This window comes from Oncorhynchus clarkii, chromosome 19 (genome assembly GCF_045791955.1).
Source record: "Oncorhynchus clarkii lewisi isolate Uvic-CL-2024 chromosome 19, UVic_Ocla_1.0, whole genome shotgun sequence".
In the NCBI taxonomy this organism is placed as follows: Eukaryota; Metazoa; Chordata; class Actinopteri; order Salmoniformes; family Salmonidae; genus Oncorhynchus; species Oncorhynchus clarkii.
The window spans coordinates 61,300,597-61,313,604 of NC_092165.1; the positions used below are offsets into that span (position 1 = coordinate 61,300,597).

A 13,008-nucleotide genomic window follows, 5' to 3' on the forward strand; every position below is an offset into this window, starting at 1 on the left:
CCCCTGACCTCTAACCCTAACCCTAACCCAACCAAGCCAACGTCATCGGGCCCTGGATCCAAACCAAGATGGAGGTGACCCAGAGTAGAGAACCAGAATGTTCTATTCATTCTATTTCCATGGTCCAAAGTCCAGGCAGAGCAGAAATGACCATTAGTACTGATATTGGAACTTACTGGCTCCATAGGTTCCTTTGGGGGTATTGCTATCAATATCAGAACACTGCACTGTAATGTCCTGTAGAACTGGACTTGGACTCAGAATGAAAGACTCTGAATGCTTGGGACTTGTTACTGGACTTGGACTCTGAATGAAAGACTCCTAATGCTTGGGACTTGTGACCGGACTTGGACTCTGAATGCTTGGGACTTGTGACCGGACTTGGACTCTGAATGCTTGGGACTTGTGACTGGACTTGGGCTCTGAATGCTTGGGACTTGTGACTGGACTTGGACTCTGAATGCTTGGGACTTGTGACTGGACTTGTGGTTTAGTGACTTGACTACAATACTAGCGTCCTGGGTGTACAATCCACAACTCATATTACCAGCCCCTGCCGTCCGGCCCCACGGACCCCCATTAAAAAGAGTGTCACTTCATAGTCAGTGTTCTCAGAGAGAGGTGCTGGTTTAGATCGGTCGGGTCCGAGGTGCTGGTTTAGATCGGTCGGGTCCGAGGTGCTGGTTTAGATCGGTCGGGTCCGAGGTGCTGGTTTAGATCGGTCGGGTCCGAGGTGCTGGTTTAGATCGGTCGGGTTCAAGGTGCTGGTTTAGATCGGTCGGGTCCGAGGTGCTGGTTTAGATCGGTCGGGTACGAGGTGCTGGTTTAGATCGGTCGGGTCCGAGGTGCTGGTTTAGATCGGTCGGGTACGAGGTGCTGGTTTAGATCGGTCGGGTTCAAGGTGCTGGTTTAGATCGGTCGGGTCCGAGGTGCTGGTTTAGATCGGTCGGGTCCGAGGTGCTGGTTTAGATCGGTCGGGTCCGAGGTGCTGGTTTAGATCGGTCGGGTACGAGGTGCTGGTTTAGATCGGTCGGGTACGAGGTGCTGGTTTAGATCGGTCGGGTACGAGGTGCTGGTTTAGATCGGTCGGGTCCGAGGTGCTGGTTTAGATCGGTCGGGTTCAAGGTGCTGGTTTAGATCGGTCGGGTCCGAGGTGCTGGTTTAGATCGGTCGGGTACGAGGTGCTGGTTTAGATCGGTCGGGTCCGGGTTAGAGGTGAGAGCAGTTTTGGTTCTTTGTTCTCATGCCTGTTTTTCACCAACCAATTCAAACAGTCTCTGTTCTCTAGTCTCTATTCTGTCCAGTTGGGGTTTAACCCTCCCTCTCCTGGGGATGGTTTCATACTCGGCAGAATGATTTAACTCAAACATTCTGTCCAGTTGATTTTGCTGAACCCCCTCCTCCTCCTCTTCCATGTTTCTCTCTCTGCAGGAGATTGGTCGCATCTCCATCGAGATGCACGGAACCCTGGAGGATCAGCTGACCCACCTCCGCCAATACGAGAAGAACATTGTCAACTACAAGCCAAAGATCGACCAATTGGAGGGAGACCACCAACTGATTCAGGAAGCTCTCATCTTCGACAACAAGCACACCAACTACACCATGGAGGTAAGAACGCAAACGATATCGAGATCGGGTACAATTCTTATTGAGACCCGCAGAACCTTCACAATACGTTTTTGAATGTGTGACCTTACGATGACTATCTTGGGTCTGATCACCCCTCCCCCCCCCCCACTCCCCGCAGCATATCCGTGTGGGCTGGGAGCAGCTCTTGACCACCATCGCCAGAACCATCAACGAGATCGAGAACCAGATTCTGACGCGGGATGCCAAGGGCATCAGCCAGGACCAGATGAACGAGTTCAGGGCCTCCTTCAACCACTTCGACAGGGTCAGTTTCACGGAGAAGAGACCGTACAGGGAGGAAGAGGTGCTGTGGGGGGGTTAGACCGTTTTAGGGTCAGTTTCACAGAGAAGAGACCGTACAGGGAGGAAGAGGTGCTGTGGGGGGGGTTAGACCGTTTTAGGGTCAGTTTCACAGAGAAGAGACCGTACAGGGAGAAAGAGATGCTGTCGGGGGGGTTAGACCGTTTTAGGGTCAGTTTCACGGAGAAGAGACCGTACAGGGAGGAAGAGGTGCTGTAGGGGGGTTAGACCGTTTTAGGGTCAGTTTCACAGAGAAGAGACCGTACAGGGAGGAAGAGGTGCTGTGGGTGGGGGTAGACCGTTTTAGGGTCAGTTTCACAGGGAAGAGATCGTACAGGGAGGAAGAGGTGCTGTGGGGGGGGGGGTTAGACCGTCTTAGGGTCAGTTTCACGGAGAAGAGACCATACAGGGAGGAAGAGGTGCTGTGGGGGGGGGGGTCAGTTTCACGGAGAAGAGACCGTACAGGGAGGAAGAGGTGCTGTGGGGGGGGGGTCAGTTTCACGGAGACTACAGGCCATAGAGCAGAGAAGAAGAGGTTTCACAGTACACTCATTGTCTACCCTACTGAATATTACGTACAGGGAGGAAGAGGTGCTGTGGGGGGGGGGGTCAGTTTCACGGAGACTACAGGCCATAGAGCAGAGAAGAAGAGGTTTCACAGTACAGTCATTGTCTACCCTACTGAATATTACGTACAGGGAGGAAGAGGTGCTGTGGGGGGGGGGGGGGGGGGGTCAGTTTCACGGAGACTACAGGCCATAGAGCAGAGAAGAAGAGGTTTCACAGTACACTCATTGTCTACCCTACTGAATATTACGTACAGGGAGGAAGAGGTGCTGTGAGGGGGGGTCAGTTTCACGGAGACTACAGGCCATAGAGCAGAGAAGAAGAGGTTTCACAGTACACTCATTGTCTACCCTACTGAATATTACGTACAGGGAGGAAGAGGTGCTGTGGGGGGGGGGGTCAGTTTCACGGAGACTACAGGCCATAGAGCAGAGAAGAAGAGGTTTCACAGTACAGTCATTGTCTACCCTACTGAATATTACGTACAGGGAGGAAGAGGTGCTGTGGGGGGGGTCAGTTTCACGGAGACTACAGGCCATAGAGCAGAGAAGAAGAGGTTTCACAGTACACTCATTGTCTACCCTACTGAATATTACGTACAGGGAGGAAGAGGTGCTGTGAGGGGGGGTCAGTTTCACGGAGACTACAGGCCATAGAGCAGAGAAGAAGAGGTTTCACAGTACACTCATTGTCTACCCTACTGAATATTACGTACAGGGAGGAAGAGGTGCTGTGAGGGGGGGTCAGTTTCACGGAGACTACAGGCCATAGAGCAGAGAAGAAGAGGTTTCACAGTACACTCATTGTCTACCCTACTGAATATTACGTACAGGGAGGAAGAGGTGCTGTGGGGGGGGGGGGGGGGGGGGGGGGACTACAGGCCATAGAGCAGAGAAGAAGAGGTTTCACAGGACACTCATTGTCTACCCTACTGAATATTGTTATAAACAATGCGTTTTACACACATTAACACGAGCAAAGCGAGGAGGTTGAGGTGGACGGAGGATCGTTTGTTGGGTCATTGAACCATGTTATTCCTCTCATAGTGGGCACTAACAAAACTACAGGACTTATGAAAGGTTTGTTTTTGTGTCACCAAACGTACATCGTGCAGATAATTAACCAGGACCAACTGATAACATTGAATAGAGCTGTTGAACTCATTTAAGCTGATGATATTTAATGAGTATACGAGGGGAGAGAGATAGAAGATCACAAGCTGTTCCAGAGACTATACCTTACTCCTATTCCACTGATGAGAGTAAACCTCAGGACACCACTATTCCTCTCAGAAGAAATTCTCCCTAGGCCCTTTCCTGTCCCATTTATCCTAACCCCCCCCTCTCCTGTCCCATTTATCCTCGCCCCCCCCTCTCCCAGATCACAGTGTAACATCAGTATGAAGAACACAACCTATTATGGATGGATGGAGGAGTTTATTTTAATTTTTTAAAAATATTACACACTTCCCTTCCTTCCTACACACTCCACCTACACACCCCACCTACACACCCCACCTACACACTCCACCTACACACCCCACCTACACACCCCACCTACACACTCCACCTACACACCCCACCTACACACTCCACCTACACACCCCACCTACACACTCCACCTACCCACCCCACCTACACACCCCACCTACACACTCCACCTACACACCCCACCTACACACTCCACCTACCCACCCCACCTACACACCCCACCTACACACTCCACCTACACACCCCACCTACACACCCCACCTACACACTCCTCCGTATCCCCAACCGAGCCTTTGTAGATGGACTCCACCGTTACGTTTCTCCATGACCTCATGCATTCTTCCGTAGCCACGCTGTTGTTCATCAGTCAGTAATAACCGCAGTTAAATAACTATGGAAGGGAAATCGTTCTAGTGTCTCTCATGTCTTTCCGCTCGCTCGCGATGACGCAGCGTTGAATTAAAAATAGTTTTTCTTGTTTTTTAGGGCGGTTATGAGTTCGTGAGGTTTATTGGAGTCTATTGGAGACAGATATGTAGGGACAACTTTTCCCCCAGAGACATGTGGCTGTAGATCGTGTCCCTATGGCCTTACAAGGTTTTACAGTCATGTCTCAGACTAAGGGGAAAAATATGTTTTATACCAGGGTTTCACAAACCCCCCCCCTCTCCCCCCTGCCTCTCCCCCTCCCCCCGCCCCTCCCCCCTCTCCCCCCGCCCCTCCCCAGCACAACGCAGCTGATTCAAATAATCAACTCGTCATCAAGCTTTGAATTTCTGAATCAGTTCCGAGGGGCAAAAACCTAAATGTTCACCACTTGACTTTGGGAACCACTGTGTTACATGATGTATGAGGGACATATATGCCTGTCGCACACCGTAACACAAAGCCGTTTGCCTGTCACACTGTGCCGAACTACCTCTGAATGAATGTCCTGTCACTGGACCAAACACAGCACTGTGTCACAGCCTCAGCACCTCAGGTCCTAACGTGTATTGTGTTCTCTGTCTCTTCTTGTGCATGGCCCCAACCCCGTATCATCCATCCACCCTTATCATCCATCCACCTTTATCCCCAACCCCTTATCATCCATCCACCCCTATCCCCAACCCCTTATCAACCGTACTCCCTTATCCCCAACCCCTTATCATCCATCCACCCGTATCCCCAACCTCTTATCATCCATCCACCCCTATCCCCAACCCCTTATCATCCATCCACCCCTATCCCCAACCCCTTATCAACCGTACTCCCTTATCCCCAACCCCTTATCATCCATCCACCCCTATCCCCTTATCATCCATCCACCCCTATCCCCAACCCTGTATCATCCATCCATCCCTATCCCCAACCCCTTATCAACCATCCACCCCTATCCCCAACCCTGTATCATCCATCCACCCCTATCCCCAACCCCTTATCATCCATCCACCCTTATCCCCAACCTCTTATCATCCATCCACCCCTATCCCCAACCCCTTATCATCCATCCACCCCTATCCCCAACCCCTTATCAACCGTACTCCCTTATCCCCAACCCCTTATCATCCATCCACCCCTATCCCCTTATCATCCATCCACCCCTATCCCCAACCCCGTATCATCCATCCATCCCTATCCCCAACCCCTTATCAACCATCCACCCCTATCCCCAACCCCTTATCATCCATCCACCCCTATCCCCAACCCCTTTATCAACCGTACTCCCCTATCCCCGACCCCTTATCAACCATCCACCCCTATCCCCAACCCTGTATCATCCATCCACCCCTATCCCCAACCCCTTATCATCCATCCATCCCTATCCCCGACCCCTTATCAACCATCCACCCCTATCCCCAACCCCTTATCAACCGTACTCCCTTATCCCCAACCCCTTATCATCCATCCACCCCTATCCCCGACCCCTTATCATCCATCCACCCCTATCCCCAACCCCTTATCATCCATCCACCCCTATCCCCAACCCCTTATCATCCATCCACCCTATCCCCAACCCCTTATCATCCATCCACCTCTATCCCCAACCCCTTATCAACCATCCACCCCTATCCCCGACCCCTTATCAACCATCCACCCCTATTCCCAACCCCTTATCAACCATCCACCTCTATCCCCAACCCCTTATCATCCATCCACCACTATCCCCGACCCCTTATCAACCATCCACCCCTATCCCCAACCCCTTATCATCCATCCACCCCTATCCCCAACCCCTTATCAACCATCCACCTCTATCCCCGACCCCTTATCAACCATCCACCCCTATCCCCAACCCCTTATCAACCATCCACCCCTATCCCCAACCCCTTATCAACCATCCACCCCTATCCCCAACCCCGTACCAACCATCCACCCCTATCCCCAACCCCGTATCATGCATCCACCCCTATCCCCAACCCCTTATCATCCATCCACCCCTATATGCAACCCCTTATCATCCATCCACCCCTATCCCCAACCCCTTATCATCCATCCACCCCTATCCCCAACCCCGTATCATCCATCCACCCCTATCCCCGACCCCTTATCAATCATCCACCCCTATCCCCAACCCCGTATCATCCATCCACCCCTATCCCCAACCCCTTATCATCCATCCACCCCTATCCCCAACCCCGTACCAACCATCCACCCCTATCCCCAACCCTGTATCATCCATCCACCCCTATCCGCAACCCCGTACCAACCATCCACCCCTATCCCCAACCCCTTATCATCCATCCACCCCTATCCCCAACCCCTTATCATCCATCCACCCCTATCCCCAACCCCGTACCAACCATCCACCCCTATCCCCAACCCCGTATCAACCATCCACCCCTATCCCCAACCCCTTATCATCCATCCACCCTTATCATCCATCCACCCCTATATCCAACCCCTTATCATCCATCCACCCCTATATCCAACCCCTTATCATCCATCCACCCCTATATCCAACCCCTTATCATCCATCCACCCCTATATCCAACCCCTTATCATCCATCCACCCTTATCATCCATCCACCCCTATATGCAACCCCTTATCATCCATCCACCCCTATCCCCAACCCCTTATCATCCATCCACCCATATCCCCAACCCCGTATCAACCATCCACCCCTATCCCCAACCCTGTATTATCCATCCACCCCTATCCCCAACCCCGTACCAACCAGCCACCCCTATCCCCAACCCCTTATCATCCATCCACCCCTATCCCCAACCCCTTATCATCCATCCACCCCTATCCCCAACCCCGTACCAACCATCCACCCCTATCCCCAACCCCGTATCAACCATCCACCCCTATCCCCAACCCCTTATCATCCATCCACCCTTATCATCCATCCACCCCTATATCCAACCCCTTATCATCCATTCACCCCTATATCCAACCCCTTATCATCCATCCACCCCTATATCCAACCCCTTATCATCCATCCACCCCTATATCCAACCCCTTATCATCCATCCACCCTTATCATCCATCCACCCCTATATGCAACCCCTTATCATCCATCCACCCTTATCCCCAACTCCTTATCATCCATCCATCCATCCCTATCCCCAACCCCTTATCATCCATCCACCCTTATCCCCAACTCCTTATCAACCATCCACCCCTATATCCATCCCCTTGTCAATCCAACACCCCACATCTCTTTCTGCATGACACACCCCTACCCTCTCCTATCTACCCTACCTCTCCTGTCTACTTCACCCAACCCTTTCACTGACACCCCTCTGACAACCCCTCTGACACCCCCCTGACACACTTGTTCCATGTGTGCTGTGCTGCATGAACTGTGGCTTCACCTGATACCTGGCACACCTCCACATGGCCCTTCACACCTGGTATACCTGGCCTTGCCCTGTACCTGGCGTTTCACACCTGGCACACCTGGCCTGGGCTCCTACCTGGCTCTTCACACCTGGCACATCTGACCCTTCACACCTGGCCCCTACCACACCTGACACCCCAGGACCACTCGGGCACTCTGGGGGCTGAGGAGTTCAAGGCCTGCCTGATCAGTCTGGGCTTCGATATCGCCAACGATGCACAGGTACTGAACACAGCTCCACACTGCAGGGGCCTGAGGTTAACGATGTCATTTTGTTCTTTTTGTTTTGTACCTTTTATTCCCTTCCATCCCCCCTTCTACCTCAATTTATTCCCTGTACCTCTATCCCCCCTCTACCTCAATTTATTCCCTGTACCCACCTCTATCCCCCCTCTACCTCAATTTATTCCCTGTACCCACCTCTATCCCCCCTCTACCTCAATTTATTCCCTGTACCCACCTCTATCCCCCCTCTACCTCAATTTATTCCCTGTACCCACCTCTATCCCCCCTCTACCTCAATTTATTCCCTGTACCCACCTCTATCCCCCCTCTACCTCAATTTATTCCCTGTACCCACCTCTATCCCCCCTCTACCTCAATTTATTCCCTGTACCCACCTCTATCCCCCCTTCTACCTCAATTTATTCCCTGTACCCACCTCTATCCCCCCTCTACCTCAATTTATTCCCTGTACCCACCTCCATCCCCCCTCTACCTCAATTTATTCCCTGTACCCACCTCTATCCCCCCTCTACCTCAATTTATTCCCTGTACCCACCTCTATCCCCCCTCTACCTCAATTTATTCCCTGTACCCACCTCTATGCCCCTTGTACCTCAATTCTTCTTCTTCTTCTGTCCACCCCCCATCTTAATGTCCACCTGGGTACCTGTGACATCCCTCCCCTACTTTATCCCCCCCCCATATTTCCTCTTCCACCTTTCAATCTGTTCCTCCTTCGTACTGTTTGTCCCTGGCTGGTACCTGTAGAAGAAAACAGGGATGATGGAAGCGGAAGACTTCAAAACCTGCCTTATCTCCCTCGGTTACAACATGGTAAAGCCAAACCACCCGTTCCATCTCGCCCTCTGTCAAGTACCCTCCTATGTGTGCCTATGAACCTATGAGTGTATCAATATGTGTCTTATCTGCCTTGTAGCCATTTGTGGAAAGGCAACAAATGTTCACTTGTCTCAGATCAGTCCACATTCATTTGGAAACAAAACGGTCCACCAATCACGATCAGATTGATCTCTTAACGAGAAAATATGTCTTGTCTCTCATTTACAGTATAAAAAGCATAGTTTGTTTACGTCATAGCCTGAGACCTGGTTAAAAGTAGTCCACTATATTATAGGGACTGGTATGCCATTTGGAACACAGTCTATATATCACCTTTATGTGAAAGCTCCATCTGCTAACTGAAGTATGTGATGTGATGCTTGCAGTGTAATTTGCTTGTTGCTCTGGTGATGGTCTCCTTGGTGATAGTGTTTATGGTTCCTGTCCAATAGGGTGAAGCGGAGTTCTCTCGCATCATGAGCATCGTGGATCCCAACCGGGTGGGCGTGGTCACGTTCCAGGCCTTTATTGACTTCATGTCCCGAGAGACGGCCGATACTGACACCGCTGACCAGGTCATGGCCTCCTTCAAGGTCCTGGCTGGGGACAAGGTAATCATATACATTTAGCAATTATTCAATTAATCAAGCTAGCAAGCAATCAAATCAATCAGTTAATCAACCGATCAGTCAATCAATCAGTTGATCAATCAGTTAATCAGTTAAAAAATCAGTTAATCAGTTAATGAATCAGTCAATCAATCAATTAATTGGTTAATCAATCAGTCAATCAATCGGTTAATCAATCAGTCAATCAATCAATCAGTTAATTCGTTAATCAATCAGTCAATCAGGTAATCAGTCAATCAATCAGTCAATCAATCAGTTAATCAATCAATCAGTCAATCAGTTAACCTGTTAGTGATCCCTTCCCGTGCCAATCCTGTTAGCGGGATCAATTTGACAACATCCAGTGAAATTGCAGAGCGCCAAATTCAAACTACAGAAATATCAATATTCAAGATAACCGAAAAATATAACTGCAATATATCAAAATAAAGCTTAACTTCTTGTTAATCCAGCCGCAGTGTCAGATTTCAAAAAGGCTTTACGGCGAAAGCAAACCATGCGATTATCTGAGGACAGCGCCCCGCATACAAACACATTAAAATCATTTTCAACCAGGCAGGTGGCGACACAAAAGTCAGAAATAACGATATAACAAATGCCTTACCTTTGAAAATCTTCTTCTGTTGGCACTCCAAAATGTCCCAGAAACATCACAAATGATCCTTTTGTTCGATGATGTCGTTCTTTATATCCCCAAAATGTCAATTTATTTGGCGCGTTTGATTCAGATATACACCGGTTCCAACTCGCCCAACATGACTACAATCATCTGGCAAGGCTATACAGTCAACAGCAGATCAACAATCATCTGGCAGGGCTATACAGTCAACAGCAGAACTATAATCATCTGGCAGGGCTATACTGTCAACAGCAGATCAACAATCATCTGGCAGGGCTATACAGTCAACAGCAGATCAACAATCATCTGGCAGGGCTATACAGTCAACAGCAGAACTACAATCATCTGGCATGGCTATACAGTCAACAGCAGATCAACAATCATCTGGCAAGGCTATACAGTCAACAGCAGATCAACAATCATCTGGCAGGGCTATACAGTCAACAGCAGAACTACAATCATCTGGCAGGGCTATACAGTCAACAGCAGAACTACAATCATCTGGCAGGGCTATACAGTCAACAGCAGAACTACAATCATCTTGCAGGGCTATAGAGGCAACAGCAGATCAACAATCATCTGGCAGGGCTATAGAGTCAACATCAGAACTACAATCATCTGGCAGGGCTATACAGTCAACAGCAGAACTACAATCATCTGGCAGGGCTATACAGTCAACAGCAGAACTACAATCATCTGGCAGGGCTATACAGTCAACAGCAGAACTACAATCATCTGGCAGGGCTATACAGTGAATACAGACGTAAACATCAAACATTAAATCCTTATTTACTTAACGAAACTATTCTTCCCTTCTTCTCTCTTCCTACACCAGAACTTCATCATGGCTGATGAGCTTCGTCGTGAGTTGCCTCCTGATCAGGCAGAGTACTGCATCGCCCGCATGGCGCCCTACTCCGGCACCGACGCCGTCCCCGGCGCCCTGGACTACATGTCCTTCTCCACCGCACTCTACGGAGAGAGTGACCTCTGAGTGACCTTTGGATGACCTTTGACCCCTGACCTGGGAGGTTATGTCCTATGAAGTCTACCTGCTCTCTCCACCGCCCACAAGACCCTACTGCCCTCCCAGTGAGCACAAGACGTTGACAAAACGTCCTTTTGTTTGAAAAAACTTCAAAAATACATATTTCTGGTTGAAAATATGTAATTTTTGGTAAAAATATGTTTAAAAAAATATGTATTTTTGATTGAAAAGACATCTTGTTCTCACTGGGCCATCACTACAGCCCTGCTCTAGTCTGGGTCCCAGATCTGTTGGTGATATCTTACCATACCGTCACTCATCGTTGTCATGCCAGTTTGCCAAAACATCACAAGACAGATCTGGCATCAGGCAAGCTTTGCTCTACAGCGCTCAAAACAGAACAGATAGATATGGCATCAGGCTAGCTGTGCTCTACAGCGCTCAAAACAGAACAGATCGATATGGCATCAGGCTAGCTCTGCTCTACAACACTCAAAACATGTTTCTATGTTGCTGGCCTTATATTATATGCCATTGTCATCCTGTCTGCCACTTTCTCCTCTTTCACCCCTTCCACCTCCACCGCCCTTAGCTTCCTACATTGAATTTGACCCTAGACGCTGATCTTGGGTCAGTTTAGCATTTCCCCCGCTAATGGTTAGGACTGGGAGAGGGGACGCTGATTCTAGATTATGTACCTAGGGAAAACTTCACCCCGGAGAAAGACCCTTCCTTCCTTCCTTCCTTCCTTCCTTCCTTCCTTCCTTCCTTCCTTCCTTCCTTCCTTCCTTCCTTCCTTATTTCCTTCCTTCTTTCCTTCCTTCCTTCTTTCCTTCTTTCGTTCCTTCCTTCTTTCCTTCCTTCCTTCCTTACTTCCTTCCTTCCTTCCTTATTTCCTTCTTTCCTTCCTTCCTTCCTTCCCCACTCCCTCCCTCACACTCTGCCTCAGTTGCACTTGCTTCCTGTGCAGCAATGCAGCAAATCTCTCCAGGTTTACAAAGAGGGGGAGAAATGTATTTCTGTCTTGTTATTGTTTTTCTTCAGAAAATGAATAAAGTTAACATATTTTATTATACAGAACAAAAAAAGGTATTTTTTCTTCACCTGATAAAAAAATAAAAAGAAAGAAAGAAAAATTGCTATAATTGCTTAAGACTTATTCCTACTTTGCCACAGTACACACTGACATAGTATCACAATATACCTCTGCTGTGCCTCTGATGAAGCTAACTGCCTTAGTAATGACCTGATGTTTCAGAACAGAAGGAACTGCCTTAGTAATGACCTGATGCTTCAGAACAGAACGAACTGCCTTAGTAATGACACAATGACCTGATGCTTCAGAACAGAACGAACTGCCTTAGTAATGACCTGATGCTTCAGAACAGAACGAACTGCCTTAGTAATGACCTGATGCTGCAGAACAGAATGAACTGCCTTAGTAATGACCTGATGCTTCAGAACAGAACGAACTGCCTTAGTAATGACCTGATGCTTCAGAACAGAACTAACTGCCTTATTAATGACCTGATGCTGCAGAACAGAACTAACTGCCTTAGTAATGGCCTGATGCTGCAGAACAGAACGAACTGCCTTAGTAATGACCTGATGTTTCAGAACAGAAGGAACTGCCTTAGTAATGACCTGATGCTTCAGAACAGAACGAACTGCCTTAGTAATGACACAATGACCTGATGCTTCAGAACAGAACGAACTGCCTTAGTAATGACCTGATGCTTCAGAACAGAACGAACTGCCTTAGTAATGACCTGATGCTGCAGAACAGAATGAACTGCCTTAGTAATGACCTGATGCTTCAGAACAGAACGAACTGCCTTAGTAATGACCTGATGCTTCAGAACAGAACTAACTGCCTTATTAATGACCTGAT

At 49.1% G+C, this 13,008-nt stretch overlaps 1 protein-coding gene across 4 annotated transcripts in view; it reads left to right on the forward strand.

Moving 5' to 3' along the window:
* Window positions 1–12,255, forward strand: part of LOC139375458 (alpha-actinin-1-like) — a 103,159-nt gene extending 90,904 nt beyond the window's left edge. For 3 of the 4 annotated variants that reach the window (XM_071117264.1, XM_071117267.1, XM_071117266.1), the window contains exons 18-22: window positions 1,432–1,611; window positions 1,751–1,897; window positions 7,958–8,038; window positions 9,334–9,492; window positions 10,965–12,255. In XM_071117264.1, coding sequence (XP_070973365.1) covers window positions 1,432–1,611; window positions 1,751–1,897; window positions 7,958–8,038; window positions 9,334–9,492; window positions 10,965–11,123 — 726 coding nt within the window. In that variant the 3' untranslated portion in view covers window positions 11,124–12,255. Of the gene's footprint in view, window positions 1–1,431; window positions 1,612–1,750; window positions 1,898–7,957; window positions 8,039–8,809; window positions 8,876–9,333; window positions 9,493–10,964 lie in introns of all 4 variants that reach the window. The other variant, XM_071117265.1, reaches the window with a different exon arrangement.
* The last annotated feature ends 753 nt before the right edge of the window (window positions 12,256–13,008 follow it).